Source organism: Mesocricetus auratus, unplaced genomic scaffold, assembly GCF_017639785.1.
Source record: "Mesocricetus auratus isolate SY011 unplaced genomic scaffold, BCM_Maur_2.0 Super-Scaffold_100011, whole genome shotgun sequence".
Taxonomy (NCBI): Eukaryota; Metazoa; Chordata; class Mammalia; order Rodentia; family Cricetidae; genus Mesocricetus; species Mesocricetus auratus.
Window position 1 is genome coordinate 9,245,487 of NW_024429195.1, and position 13,643 is coordinate 9,259,129.

General features: G+C 37.7%; 1 protein-coding gene across 3 annotated transcripts in view; it reads left to right on the top strand.

Moving 5' to 3' along the window:
* The window catches only part of Nbea (neurobeachin), a 485,089-nt gene that overhangs the window by 60,228 nt on the left and 411,218 nt on the right, over positions 1–13,643 (top strand). For all 3 annotated transcript variants that reach the window (XM_040754403.1, XM_040754404.1, XM_040754405.1), the window contains exons 7-8: positions 1,801–1,920; positions 3,896–4,042. In XM_040754403.1, the coding sequence (XP_040610337.1) occupies positions 1,801–1,920; positions 3,896–4,042 (267 nt within the window). The remainder of the gene's footprint in view (positions 1–1,800; positions 1,921–3,895; positions 4,043–13,643) is intronic.

A 13,643-nucleotide genomic window follows, 5' to 3' on the forward strand; every position in this document is an offset into this window, starting at 1 on the left:
AAATGGAGTTTTTAAAATAGTAAATTCTGATCATTGATTTCCCCTCCTCCAACTCCTCCCAGATCCTCCTACCTCCCCATTCACCCAAATGCTTAATGGAAAGTATTAAGGAAGTTTTCTAAAGTATACCAATAAGAAAATTTACCTAGAAGTTAAAAGAAAAACAAATAGGTGGAATTGTTATTAGTGACCATCCATTTGTTCACATTTATTTTTTTCCTGTTTGCTTATGAAAACCCACTCCTATTTCTCTTAGTATTTTAAATAGAGGGAATGCAAAGGGTTTTTGGAGGAGTAGAGTCTAGGAATTGGTACCACTTCAATAAATTTTTTTCTGAAAAGATTCTAATAAACCCTGAAAATGAAAATCATAATTATAATTATTTGGCTGTGTTGGTTCTTATTACTACAGAAAAAAATCATCTAATTTTTTTTCTTCCTTTAATTTTCCAGGAGATGTGCTAACTAAATTTTTATTATGCTTCAATTAGGGAAAACTATACCTCAATAAGTGGGTTACTGAACTTTCCTGAAAAGACATACACACTAAAATTTTTGTTTGCCCATCTGTACCATTTAAGAGGTGTTTACCTTGTTAAAATGATTGTAACCATTAGCATGCTACCTCATTTGTAGAAAGTGTTCAGTGCATGACTTATAATGATATTTGTGTAAATATGATGTTTTTTCTCATTTATCATCTATTTACTTTAGTTGTATTATGTACCTCAGGAATTCTTAGTATCAGTATATGTATTTTCTTATTTCTTGTTGTATACTATTGTATAATAAGTTTTTGGATCTCAGATTGATTGGTCACAGTATATGTGGTTAGTGTCAGTGTGTATATATACTCTCTAGTTCTGTTACTGTCTTTAACTTAAAAAGAAGTCAAACATTGGGGTCCTTTAAATTTGTGAACACTCACTTGCATCCACTACATTTTGATGGTCTCAAAAAACAAAAAAAATAAATATAACTTAACTGAGATTAACTTGTCCACTAAATTATACATTCATGTCATTTAATTATGCTTAGGATCCAAAGTAAACTCCGTTTCAGAACTATAGGCCTGTTCATCATGTCTCACTAAGTAAGTTACTGGTAGCCGTCTGTGTAGGTGAAGGACTGGACACCACTGAAAACTCGTGGCATTCTGACTCAGCGCTTATGTGGTGCATTAGTCAGCTGCTGCTCCCTCCGCTAACTCAGCAGTGCACTTGTCCTCTAGTTCAGGCTCTTGTGCCCCTCTTGAAGCTTTGTAGGCTTCCCTGCTTCCACACTTCCCTGGAGCTGTTCAGCACTGTTGCCGGTCATTTTCCTAAGCTGTGATGATAATCACCTCATGCTTCTCATAATCTTCAGGGGTCAACCATTGTGCAGAAAGCAAAAGGCCAGTTTGCTACAGGTGTTGCAGCATCTAAATACTGAGACAGGTTCCATAAAGCCTCTGTGCATCCTTTTGCTTGCAACTTTGTTTGCCTCTTGTCCATTCCGCATTCCTTTTCATCCTGAGTGTTTGGTGGGAAGTTTATCCACTCATGGTGATTCTTCTGTGATCGCCCTCACATGGTGCATGCCTACCTATGAGTTCATAAGCCGTCATTTCTTTTCCTGTCATCAGTCGTAAGAGACTTGGAGTACCCTGGCCTCTTCTCTCACCAGGGACAGAAGAAATGGGACAAAGGGATATGAGATGTAAACTCCTTAGATCTCTTGTAGGGTAGTGCAAATCTGTGACTGTATTTTATGCAGTAGTAACTGAACATGACATTTGACAACTTAGTTGTTGTATTGCAGTGGTACATGATCAGCATCGTCCATATCTACAATCGATGGAGAAACAGTGAAATCCGTTGTTATGTCAATGGCCAGCTGGTATCTTATGGTGACATGGCTTGGCATGTTAACACAAATGATGTAAGTTTAAATTTCTTAAATGTATTTTACAGTATGTTCTCTCATTGTAATATAAACAATGGCTATTTGGTAGAAACATGCAAATTTCTGTTTGAAAGGTTTTATTAATTTATATATAATTGTTAATTAATTTATTTTCATATAATTTACATTTTATTCTTAAATATACTATGCAGTTGCTTCAGACACATGGTTTAATGATATTTAAAAAATTAAAAATAGGTTGAGGTTATGTGATACTTTGGGGTCAGGCCATATAGGTACCTCATATGCAAACATAGGCCTGAGCTTGCCATCTGACCCAGGACAAGAAAGCCTCCCAATTTTATATTATAAAAATTTCAATCTGGCTGGGCATGGTGGTGTACATCTTAATCCCAGTACTCAGAAGGCAGAGGAGCTGAATCTGAGTTTGCAGCCAGCCTGATCTACAAAGTGAGTTCCAGGACAGTCAGAGCAACACAGAGAAACTACCTCAACAATCCAAAAAACAAAACAAACAAACGCGCAAAAACAAACAAACAAACAAAAACCCAACCTGGCTGCAGTACTATGACAGAAAAGGACTGTGAAAGAGAAGGCAGATGGCATACAGGATTCCCTGTCATCATAGCACAGAGACACTTGCTTTGCTTTGTGTGTCTGTCTGAGCAGGAGACACTGGATTCCAGATAGAGGAGACATAGAGTTGAAAGCTCAAGAATGCTTGCTGTTTCTGTAGTTTGGGTTTCCCTTTCCTTCCTCCTGGCATTTTAGGGCCAAGTAAAATATGGAACATGCAGAACTACAAAGGAGAGGCTTGCTTTACTGCCAACAGTCTCACAGTGGAACCACAGGCAAACAAGAACTCAAATAGAATTCTGTTTCCTGTCCACTGATGTTGTAGGGGGATGCAGTCTATTACTAACACATAAGGAAGCCCCTGTGGTTTTGTTGACTGACATTAGCTAGAAAGACAGTATTTAAAACAAATGAAAAAAGACGAAAGATTTTAAATTCTCTGTGATAGTATTTCAAGAAATGGAGAAGCCTGGGTATGTACACATTCTTTATGTAGTAGTAACTTTTATTTTCCACAATTTAAATTAAACTTGTATATTTAGTGATGAATTATTGTTTTGTTTTCCATTCATATTACTTTTTGTTATTGTATGAGGTACAAATGGAATTTCATATTTGATAGATCTGTCTGTCTACTAATTGTTTTCTCTGTGGCTCTGTCTAGATTGATAGCTGAGTATTGGTGTGCTTATTAGAATTAATGTGTGGTATATCCCAAGGGAGGCCACTGGGCAGTAACTACTGTTTCTGGCTCCAGTGGTTGGCACTTAAAGAACATAGGTGTGCCATGCTTTTTAGATGAGAGATTGTTTAGGTGGACGATATTCTGAGCAGATTGAATCATTATTGTGTGTTTGCTTCTGTATAATCCCTACACATAAAAGAAGAAACTGAGGTTTTAAAGATCAGTGCTGATTTAGTGCAGAAAAAGAGGGTGGCATATCCATGTGGAGAAATGAAGTAGAGTTTTAATAAATTTGACACTGTAGATTTTTAGTTAAGATCTGATAAAGTCATTCTTTTGATCCACTTTACCCTCTCTACATTTGAGCAACTGTGAATATTAGCAAGTTAAAATTAGCTTTGCTTCAGCAAACAAATTCTGATTTGTTTTCTGAAGTATAAAATCCAATTATAAACAATTATAAACTCTCCATCTTTAGTGTTTTAATTTGAAAACGAGGTCAAGTCTGAGCATGTGATGGATGTTGTGCTTAACTCCTACTTAACTGACTTTATTTTCGGTAAAACTTGCTCATTGACTTTTATTATTGAAATACCTGAAAAATAGTTTACACAGTTTCCATTATTATTAGTATCTTAAAATGCTTCTTTTAATGAAGAAATGCATTCTTAAATGTTCTATCACTACAAAATAACAATTCATTTTTTTTTTTGTGACTTTTAAAAATAGAGCTATGACAAGTGCTTTCTTGGATCTTCAGAAACTGCCGATGCCAATAGGGTATTCTGTGGCCAGCTTGGGGCTGTGTATGTGTTCAGTGAAGCTCTTAACCCGGCACAGATATTTGCAGTTCATCAATTAGGACCTGGTTATAAGGTAGGAATGGCCACATTATTATATATTCCCTGCAGAAATCTTGTTGTGTAATCTGCTGTAACATTGTAGATTTAGTGAAAATTTTTGTTTAGTATGGGTAAATTCCACCCCAACTCTTTGTACCTTACTGTGATGCTCCTTTTTGTCTGTCCTTTCTGTTTTTAAATATTGTCCTTTCATAAAAGTGTTCTGATATTAAAGACATGTCTTTAGTTGCCAATTAAAAATATTTTCTAACAGTATATTGCTTATTAAAGTGGTACTTGAAATCTCAGATTTTGAAATATGTACATTATATTACAAACATACAAAATGACTTGTTATATTATAAAAGTACAAAATAATTTTTTGAGGGCAGAGGGCTTAAAAGCACTGGCTGACCTTCAGGGGTCCTGAGTTAAATTCCGAGCAACCACATGGTGGCTTACAACTTCTGGCATGTACGTATACATGCAAGTCAAACACCCATATAAATAAAATACATACACAAATAAATCTTTAATAAAAATGCCATGTTGAAAAGCGGTACCATGGAGAAAAGAGAAATTTAGAGGAAAAAGCAGTGTCAAATGCTGTGTCCCATTGAGATCACTCATTGTATGCATTTGTATTTACTTGTCCCTCATAGTCAATAAAAAATAGGTGCATTCTTGTCACAAAACCACACATAGTGATTTATCATATTATTCTTATTTCTATTTAGCTTTTGAATTAGATGCATTTTTGACAAGATATAGCATTTGTCACCTTTGAATTAGTTGTTAATAAGTACACTTTGGAATGCATGGGTAGATTACTTAAATCACATTTGGATTTGTACAACTTCAGACTATTTGATGATGAAACAAAATTTTTCATCATAAATCAAAGTTGGTAATGTTTGAGGAGCACATTTCTTGAGTTAAAGTGTCGCTGCTTTTAATGTTTAATGTTTAAATTAACATGAAGGTTGTTTTGGGAGAGTAATACTCACTATTAAAATATTCTTTATAAACCCTTTTGCATTTATATTTATGTTTTATTATTTTGTCTTATAAGTAACAAAATTACTCTTTTAAAAAGATCTGTTTGTTCCCAGTGATTTTATTAGCCAAAATGCAAGATTCTTGCTCTTTTGTGTCACAATTACATTACATGGTGCTATCTTGTATCCATTTTGTTTTATTTGTTTCACTAGGCCTAGTTCTGAATTATTGTAAGTATAACCATGTTTCCCCCTACACCAATCCCCTTCCTTTCTCCTCTTTTATTGAAAATAGATTCCTTTCTCCCATAATGTAGCCTGATTACAGTTTCCCTTCCTGCTACTCCTTTCAGTTTCTTCCTACCTCCCCTCCCATCCAGATCCACTCCCTTTCTGTCTCACACTAGAAAACAAACAGGCTTCTAAGGGATAATAATACAATAAAATAAAAGATAAAACAAAAACTCACACAACAGACTTGGACCAGCCAAGCAGACGGAAGGACAAGAGCCCAAGAGAGGGCACAAGTCTCAGAGATGCACTCCAGTCCACACTCAGGAATCTCATACAGACACTAAACTGGAGACCACAGTATGAGCCCAGAGGACCTGGTGCAGATCCGTGCAGGCCTTTTGTATGCTGCTTAAGTCTCTGTGAGTTCATAGCAGCTTTGATCATGTTGGGTTAGAGGGCCTTGTTTTCTTGGTGTTCTCCATTCCCTCTGCCTCTTACACTCCTTCCGTCCCCTCTTCTGCAGGGTTCTCTGAACTCTAGGGGAAGGATCTGATGGAATCATCCCATCTAGGGCTGAGTGTTCCAAAGTCTCTCAGTCTCTGCATGTTGTCTGGTTGTGGGTCTCTGTATTTTGTTTTCATCTGCTGTAGAAGGAAGTTTCTCTGATGATGGCTGGACAAAGTGCTGATGTATGACTATAGCAGAATGCCATTAGTAGTCATTTTATTGCTGCTTTTTTTTTCTTTTAAGAATATTAGTATTTGGTTTTCCCGTAGGTCCTTAGCCTACCTTGTGTCAGGTTCATGGGTTCCATCTCCTGGAGTGGGCCTTAAGTCAAACCAGACATTGCTTGGATCCTCTTACAGTCTTTGTGACACCATTGCAAGAGCACATCTTGCAGTTAACCCACTGGCTTGTAGCCATGGGCTACCAAAAAAACATGTAAACACCAAGTTTCTAGTACCAGGATTAGTTACATTGAATTGAGTTGTTAGCCATTGGGTTCCTATGGGAATCCCCAAACAACCCATGCTGTTGCCAAAACTGTAGGCTGCTCTCCACAAACTGATACCAAGGTCCCATTGGTGAAGACAACGTCCACACAACTCACTGAACTTGGAGAGGTTGAACTGGTGACTACATAGGGCCTTCGCCACTTGTTCTGCCTTGCGTTAACTTCGCACAGGAGTCTTAGTACTTTTGGTTTAGTATGTGTCTAGTCTTCTGTCTTTTTTTGTTTTGATCATAAAATATTTGAGTTAACTTTTCTTTTTTAAAGATATATACACACACACAGACACACACACACACGCATGCTTGCTTGTGTGTGTGTGCTTGCATTTATGCATGTATATCACATGTGTGGCTGGTGCCCCCAGAAGCTCAAATAAGGTGTTGATCCCTTGGAACTAGTCTTGCAGATGTTTCTGAGATGTTGTTTGGGTTGTGGGAATTGATCCCAGGACCCCTACAAGAATAGCAAGTGTTCTTTACAGATGAGCCATCTCTCCATGCTGTGATGTAATTTTCCCTAAGCACTAATTAAATGATATTAAATCCAGTGATAAACTGTAATGGTGAGAAGGTAATAAATAATGTAAAGTATAAATGCAATATCACTACAGTAAGCATATTTCAGAATCAACAGGCACTTCCTGGTGTCACATAAGGGAAAGGGTGAGATCTAAGTGTTACACAGTTCTTCATGAGCACAGATGAATTTTCTCTATTGAAATACAAAACACAGTTATTATTCAGCAACTTGACTATGCAAAACTCTTTGATATTGACAGTTTGTTTTTACTAGAAATTTAGATACTATAAAGAAAGAAAAGATGCAAATGAGAATCCACCACTTTCTGACAGGAACATTTACATACTTCACCCCAGTGCCTTGGCAGTGAGCAAAGTCACTGCTTGCAGGTGAGCTGTAGTTAGATTGTTCAGAGTATGTAGGCTATAGGTTGACTCTTATGGTCCTATGCTACACACAAACATTCTGACACAAGAGCACATTGTATGGTGAGGGCCTTACCTCCCATTCTCAATAATTTTCAACCTTTACCCTTGTATCTCTTTGCACCCCTAAGAGGGGAGTTTCCTACCATTTTCCATTATGACGCACAATTGTCATCTACAGAGTTCACGTTTAAGAACCACATAAGCATCATAGAAAAATTTACCTAAGACACAATTATCACAGTGACGTAACTAGGCACATGTCCTTGTGTAGCCGCATGCATAGTTGTTCATGCGGGCTGTACAAACCTGCAGCAGCTTTGCTCCTAGTTTTATGTCACACACAAGCATGACTTCCTTAGTCCACAGAGCACATACTCCCAAGTGAGGTAAAAACACCATTTCATTAAACTGGCTCACATTTATTAATATGATTGCTTTAGTTGCATCCACTTTCCTGAAAGTGACACAGTTTCATTTTTTTTATGGCTAAATAAAGGAATTCCATTGTGTATATGTGTCACATTTTCCTACCCATTACCCTGTTGTAGGACACCTGGGTTTGGTTCCATAACTTAGCATCTGTGACTAGGGCTGTAGTGAGCACTAATATGCAAGTGTCTCTTTGATGTGTTGACTTGGAGTCCTCTGGGAAAATACCCAGGAATGATATACCTGGGTTATAGGGTACATCTGTTTTTTGACGGCTAAGAAACTTCCATATGGATTTCTATAGTAGTTGAACTATCTGTTTTTGGGCCAGAATCATGCTATGTTTCTTACTATAGCTCTGTGTTAGAACTCAATATAGATTGTGACATTTTTCTTTTTCTTTAAGTTTCTTTTGGTTGATTGATTAACATTTGGTTAACTTTTGGTTAAGTTTGATCTTCATGTTGGAATGTTTAATATGTTAAACATAAGTGAAAGTGACAGAAATGTATATATGAAGTAGTAATATAAAAATTTTAGGTGTTATAGGTCTAAAGACCTTAGTAACGGCACTTAAATTTAAACAGGATAAAGCACTTGAACCAGTTTCACAGAAAGATAGAGCAGCTTGCATGGGGCTACTGCAAGTACAGAGTACCTGAGTACCAGCTCCAGCTGAAGAAGCTGGAGGTGGCTGAGGCCCAATGCTGTTTGAAGAGCATCACATCTTGTGAGAAGTGTAGCTGGACCAGCAGCTGGAGGAGATGGACAGGGCGTTCACCTTGGTGTGTGCACATGCTGTTGTTAAGTGCTCTTGTGCTTAAGGAAACTAAGAATGTTTTTTTGCATAATGGCTCCAGCAATTGTATGGTTAGTGCCAAGCCAGAAAAGGAAGATGAGGTGAGGGGACAGAAATACAACATCTTTGTGGGCATTTCCTCCTACTCCATCACTGGACAAACAGCCAGAAATACCTTTTGACAGTATCCACCAGGCATATGAGGAGACAACTGATTTATACTGCATCCTGAAAATGGAACAGGCCAAGTGTGCTCCTGCCAGCCCACATTGATGCAGTTCACCCTGCAACTGGCAAGGCATGGAGTCATGCCAAACTGCTTATCTGTAAGGCCAGGGAGGAGCAGCGCAGGAAATAGCTAGGGTCTGCAGACTGGCCACTGTGGAAGTCTACTCGTCCTTCCCTGCAGAACTCCAGAAGTACTTCAAGAGAGGACCTATAGATGCTGCAGGACCCATCATTAGGATTTGTACCACCAGGGCCAAATACCATATGCAGTGCTACATCTACTCTGGCCTCTTGCTCCCAAGTTCAAGCTGTACAAGGAGGTGAGGAGGCAGGTTCTGTGGACCTATTCCTGGTTGCCAACTGAAAAGCAGGTGACAATAAAGAAGTCAGTTTGTGATACCAGCCACTGCCATCAGTGGCCTACAGGCCTCTGTGAAGCCAGTCTCCTGAAAGGAGATCCTGATATCTTCTCTACAACTCCCGACCTCCTCCACTTCTGCTGCTCATACTGTAGCCGACATGCCTGCTGTATACCAGTTGGCCCTGTCCCAAGCTGTTGTCTGTCTCTGGTTTGCATTAGATGGCTCAACTACCTGCATTTCCAGCTCCCTTCTGTGTTGTGTCCAAATCCTAGGGAGGGAGAGATATCACAAGATAACCATGTGTCCCATGCAAAGGAGAATTGGTCCTTCATGGTCTGTGTCCAGTGTTTTATTTTTGTCCACCCTTCCCTGCGGAAACCAGGCAGTGATGGCCAATAAAAAGTTTCAGATGCTTAAATAAAAATAAGAACTCCCACAAAGAGTCAAGCAAAAACAAAGAAAAAAAGAAAAGTGGAGAACCAAAGATAAAGAAAACTCTTGAAAATCAGAGAGAAAATTAGAAATTGATTGAGGAGGCAATGGTTTGGAAAAACTACACATTTCTTCTTTAGGAAACAAGGAAGATCGTAGAGATGAAAAAAAGTTTTTTTTAAAGTTATAAAAGAAAAACACTCTTACAAGCCAGAATTCATTCATGAAAATTTCTTTAGGTATGAGAACTGAGAAGAATTAGGATTGTTGACATCAGCACACTTCAGTGATCAGAGAGGGAAGCATGGAAATTTAGGATTGAGCCACAGACACAATAAATGACAGGTGTAGATAAAGTCATCTTTCTGTTGGTTTCTCTTAAATGTGCATAGTTGATTAAAGCAAGCTTCATGTAAAAGTAATTTATGTCACACAGAAAACACTGGAGAGGGGCTAGAAATGGTCTTATTTGGTGAATAGTTTCCACATTTTAGTGTCTAGAAATAAATGATTTGAGATTGACTACAGTTCAGTAGCTCACTTGAACTGAGTAAGGCCAAAGTTGCATGCTTTTTTTTTTCTTGAGCTTCGTGAATATTAGACATTTCCTCACAGCATATGTTTTGACCTCTCTTTCAAATCAAAGGTAGCAGTTACTAAATTGAAAGATGAGCAAATTAAGAGGTGTCAGATAATGGATAGGGCAAACAATATGAACAAAAAAATTTACTATTCCGTTCATTTATTGTTTCAGTTAATATTGCATAAGTGAGCAAGAGAAATTTACAGAAGTAAATAACTCATCTTCTGTCATGATATAAAACAAGATGTTTTATTTTTAAACAGGACCTGACTGTGTAGCCCTGACTGGCATTGGAACTCATAAGCTGGTCTTAAAGGCATGCACCGTCATGGTTGGTATTTCTGCTGAAGTACAGGGATTAGAACACCTGACACCAGGAACACCTGGTAGTCAGCGTTTAAGAGGACCAACACAGTTGGGACTTGGGAAAACAGGTGCTATGGAAGAGCTGTCTGATGAGCTAGGAGGCTTTTTTGAGGATTCATTTTGGAGATGAACATCGTGTGACTCCACGAGTCCTAAGAAAAAGTGGCTATTGTCACTGTTAATAGTAGTGATATCGGGAGTTTTATCGTTGGTTGGGGATTTTGTAGTTTTGATCCAGCAAGAGTTCATTTATCCTCAGATAGTTCTGTAATTACTACAAAAATGAATGACAATAATTGGGAAAGAAAGTGTAGAGCTTTTAAGTATATGTGTGTACATTGAATATATATACATATATAATACATATATGTATACATTCACACTTCTTTCTGTTTGAGACATGTCTGTAAGTTGTGTCTCTTACCTTCTTACAATACCAAATGATTAGTCTAACTTTTTAAGTTCCAGTCTATTAAAATATTCTTCCTTCCAGGACACTACAGAAATGTTAAAACCTTTGTTTATAATAGAAGAATCAGTTTCAATAATTGCTTAATAACAGCAAATGAGAAATGAGACTTTGGAGTGTCTTTGTAGTCAGTGTAATTGAGTTAAATGACATTATCTATTGGACAGTGTGTCAGTGATGTCCTTTTTAAAAAAAAATTATGAAATGTTACAGTCATTATGGGGCCATTACTGGCACAGTAGGTAAACTGAAATGTATGTCATTATCTTTACATTTTATTGGTTTAGTCATTTTCTGCTTAAAATACTTCATTGCATGCATTGGAATTTTCTTTACTAACTGCCGTTTATTGTCAAGCTTGTGACTATAATCCTTATTCGCGCCAATAATCTTACTTGTTGGAGGCTGATAATATTGATTGTAGGGTATTCAATTGAAAAAACTCAATAGATTCCTTATTTATTAAATTCCAAGAAGTATTGTAAACTTTAGGGATTAATATGATTGAGCTTATATTCTTAAGAATCTATAATTGCATCCCTAAACATTTACTGGGGGGGGATAGGATAGGGGGAAGAGGGAATCATAGATTAGAAGACAGATCAGGCACCATTGTGATCTCTAGTGATCTAAAGGGATGACACCAATTGGCAAGCTAAGCAATAGTGTAGAGACCACCTCGAATGCCCATTCCTGATAATGAACTTGATGTCTATAACCATCCTGGAGCCTTCATCCAGTGATTGATGGAAGCAGAGGCAAACACCCACAGTTAAACACTGAACTGAACCCAAGGAACCCAGTGACAGAGAGAGAGGAGCGATGAGCAAATTGGCAAAGAATGGGCTGGTAAAACCAGCAGAGACAGCTTATCTGAACAGGGGGAGCTGTCTCTGGGAGGCCAGCATGGGACTGATCCGGACCCCCTGAATGTGAGTGTCAGTAAGAAGGCCTGGGCAACCTATGGGGCCCTGAGCAGTGGATCAGTGTTCATCCCTGGAATACTAACAGACATTGTGTGTCCATAACACAAAGAGGGATGCTCTCTCAGCCTGGACTCTTAGGGGAGTGCCTGGACCCTGCCCTGAGTGAAATGACAGACTCTAGATATCCCCTATGTGGAAGGAATTGGCAATAGGGTGGGAGGATGGGGGGAATAGGGGGTGCGGGAGGAGGGGAGGGAGACGAAACTGGGATTGACATGTAAAATAAGCTATTTAAAATTAAAATAATAATAAAAAGGTTCTTAATGTGTGTTTTTATTCTAGGATGATTAATTCCAGCCTAAAAGACTTAGGAAATCTTATAGAGAACAAAGATTTTAAGAGTTCTTAGAATAATAAGTCAATGTTAGAAGTATTTGAGACCAAGGACATGTTTGACAGGATGGAAAACAGCGGTGTACAGAATATTCATGGGTAGACCCATAGTTAGGCGTGACTTGATGGTAGAACACTTGGTGAAGCTCAAGGATGCTTTTGATAAACTTAAGTTGCTGAAGGCTTTGAATATCCAAGTACTAATCTGGATCATAGTTTTTGCTAAAGTAGTACTATTCAAAAAATTCATAGCAAGGTAGTGAACTGATCATATTGCATACTTTTCAAATATAGGGTTTGATATGCAACTTTTAGAATCTATTATTTTTCTTTTAACGACCCAGGATGGACTATCTATTTGGCTTTAAAGGGAAATTGTAAAATACTCAGCTAGCACCAGGACCTATTTATTGAATATAGCAGAGTTATTATACTATCCTTTCAGCAATCTTCAATATGTGTTATGGGGAGGGTAATAGGTATTGTCCTTTATACAGCACTCTAACCCCAGCACTTAGAGGCTGAGCCAGGTGAATTGCTACACGCTTGAGGCCCATTTGTCTCAAAAAGCAAGCAAGCAAGCAAGCAGAATGCCTATTTTCTCGACGTTAGTAATGCTTTCTGGAGGTCAGTATTGCAAATACCATCCTGCGACTTTTGTGGCAGTTAGGCTTAGCTTATTAGTTAAGCAGCATGTTAGTACATTTCTCATGATTATAATATGTAAATGACTTGATTTAGGTGTTTATGGGTCTACTAAACGAGGCCCTGCTTCATTAGCAGCTATCTTACAGATAAAGTGGATATCCTCTTGCATATACATTGTACTAGCATGCCATCTGATCTTAAAATTATGGTCCTCTTGTCTTTTTTTTTTTTTGAGTACTGGGATTTTATGCATCTATCCCAACACACTTGAAATTTTAATGTAATAAGTTTTTATATTTTCAAGGTTTTAGTTAGTAGTTTTCAAACTTCTCTTCAGTAGGAAGTTCTGTTGTGTATTTAAGTTCATACTGAAAGTTTTCTGTGATCTTACGTTTTTATGGCTAGAAATGTGTGGATATGATGAACAAATGCATCACAGTAATTATTAAACGCAAAGGCTAGTTTTATAAAGATAAGATTTCCTTTCAAAGATTTATTTTGGTAACAAGAATTTATACCACTGTATAAGGAGAGACGACAGGCAAAATTGTCATATGTTTGATGATCTATAATAATGGGTTAGAGTAAACTGGTTATTTCAGAACTACTCTGAAAACTCTATTGGAATTGCCCATGGAGAGTAATGGTAAGCAGAAAGGATTGTGCTCACTCTGGTTATTTGTTTCAGAGTCCATGAAAGTCAGACTGGATGCTTTTGATATTTTTCTATTAAAACAATGCTTACTGGGTTTGCTATGGGATTGGACACTGAAATGATTTTAAAGTCGTGTGTGTTATTTGAGCAT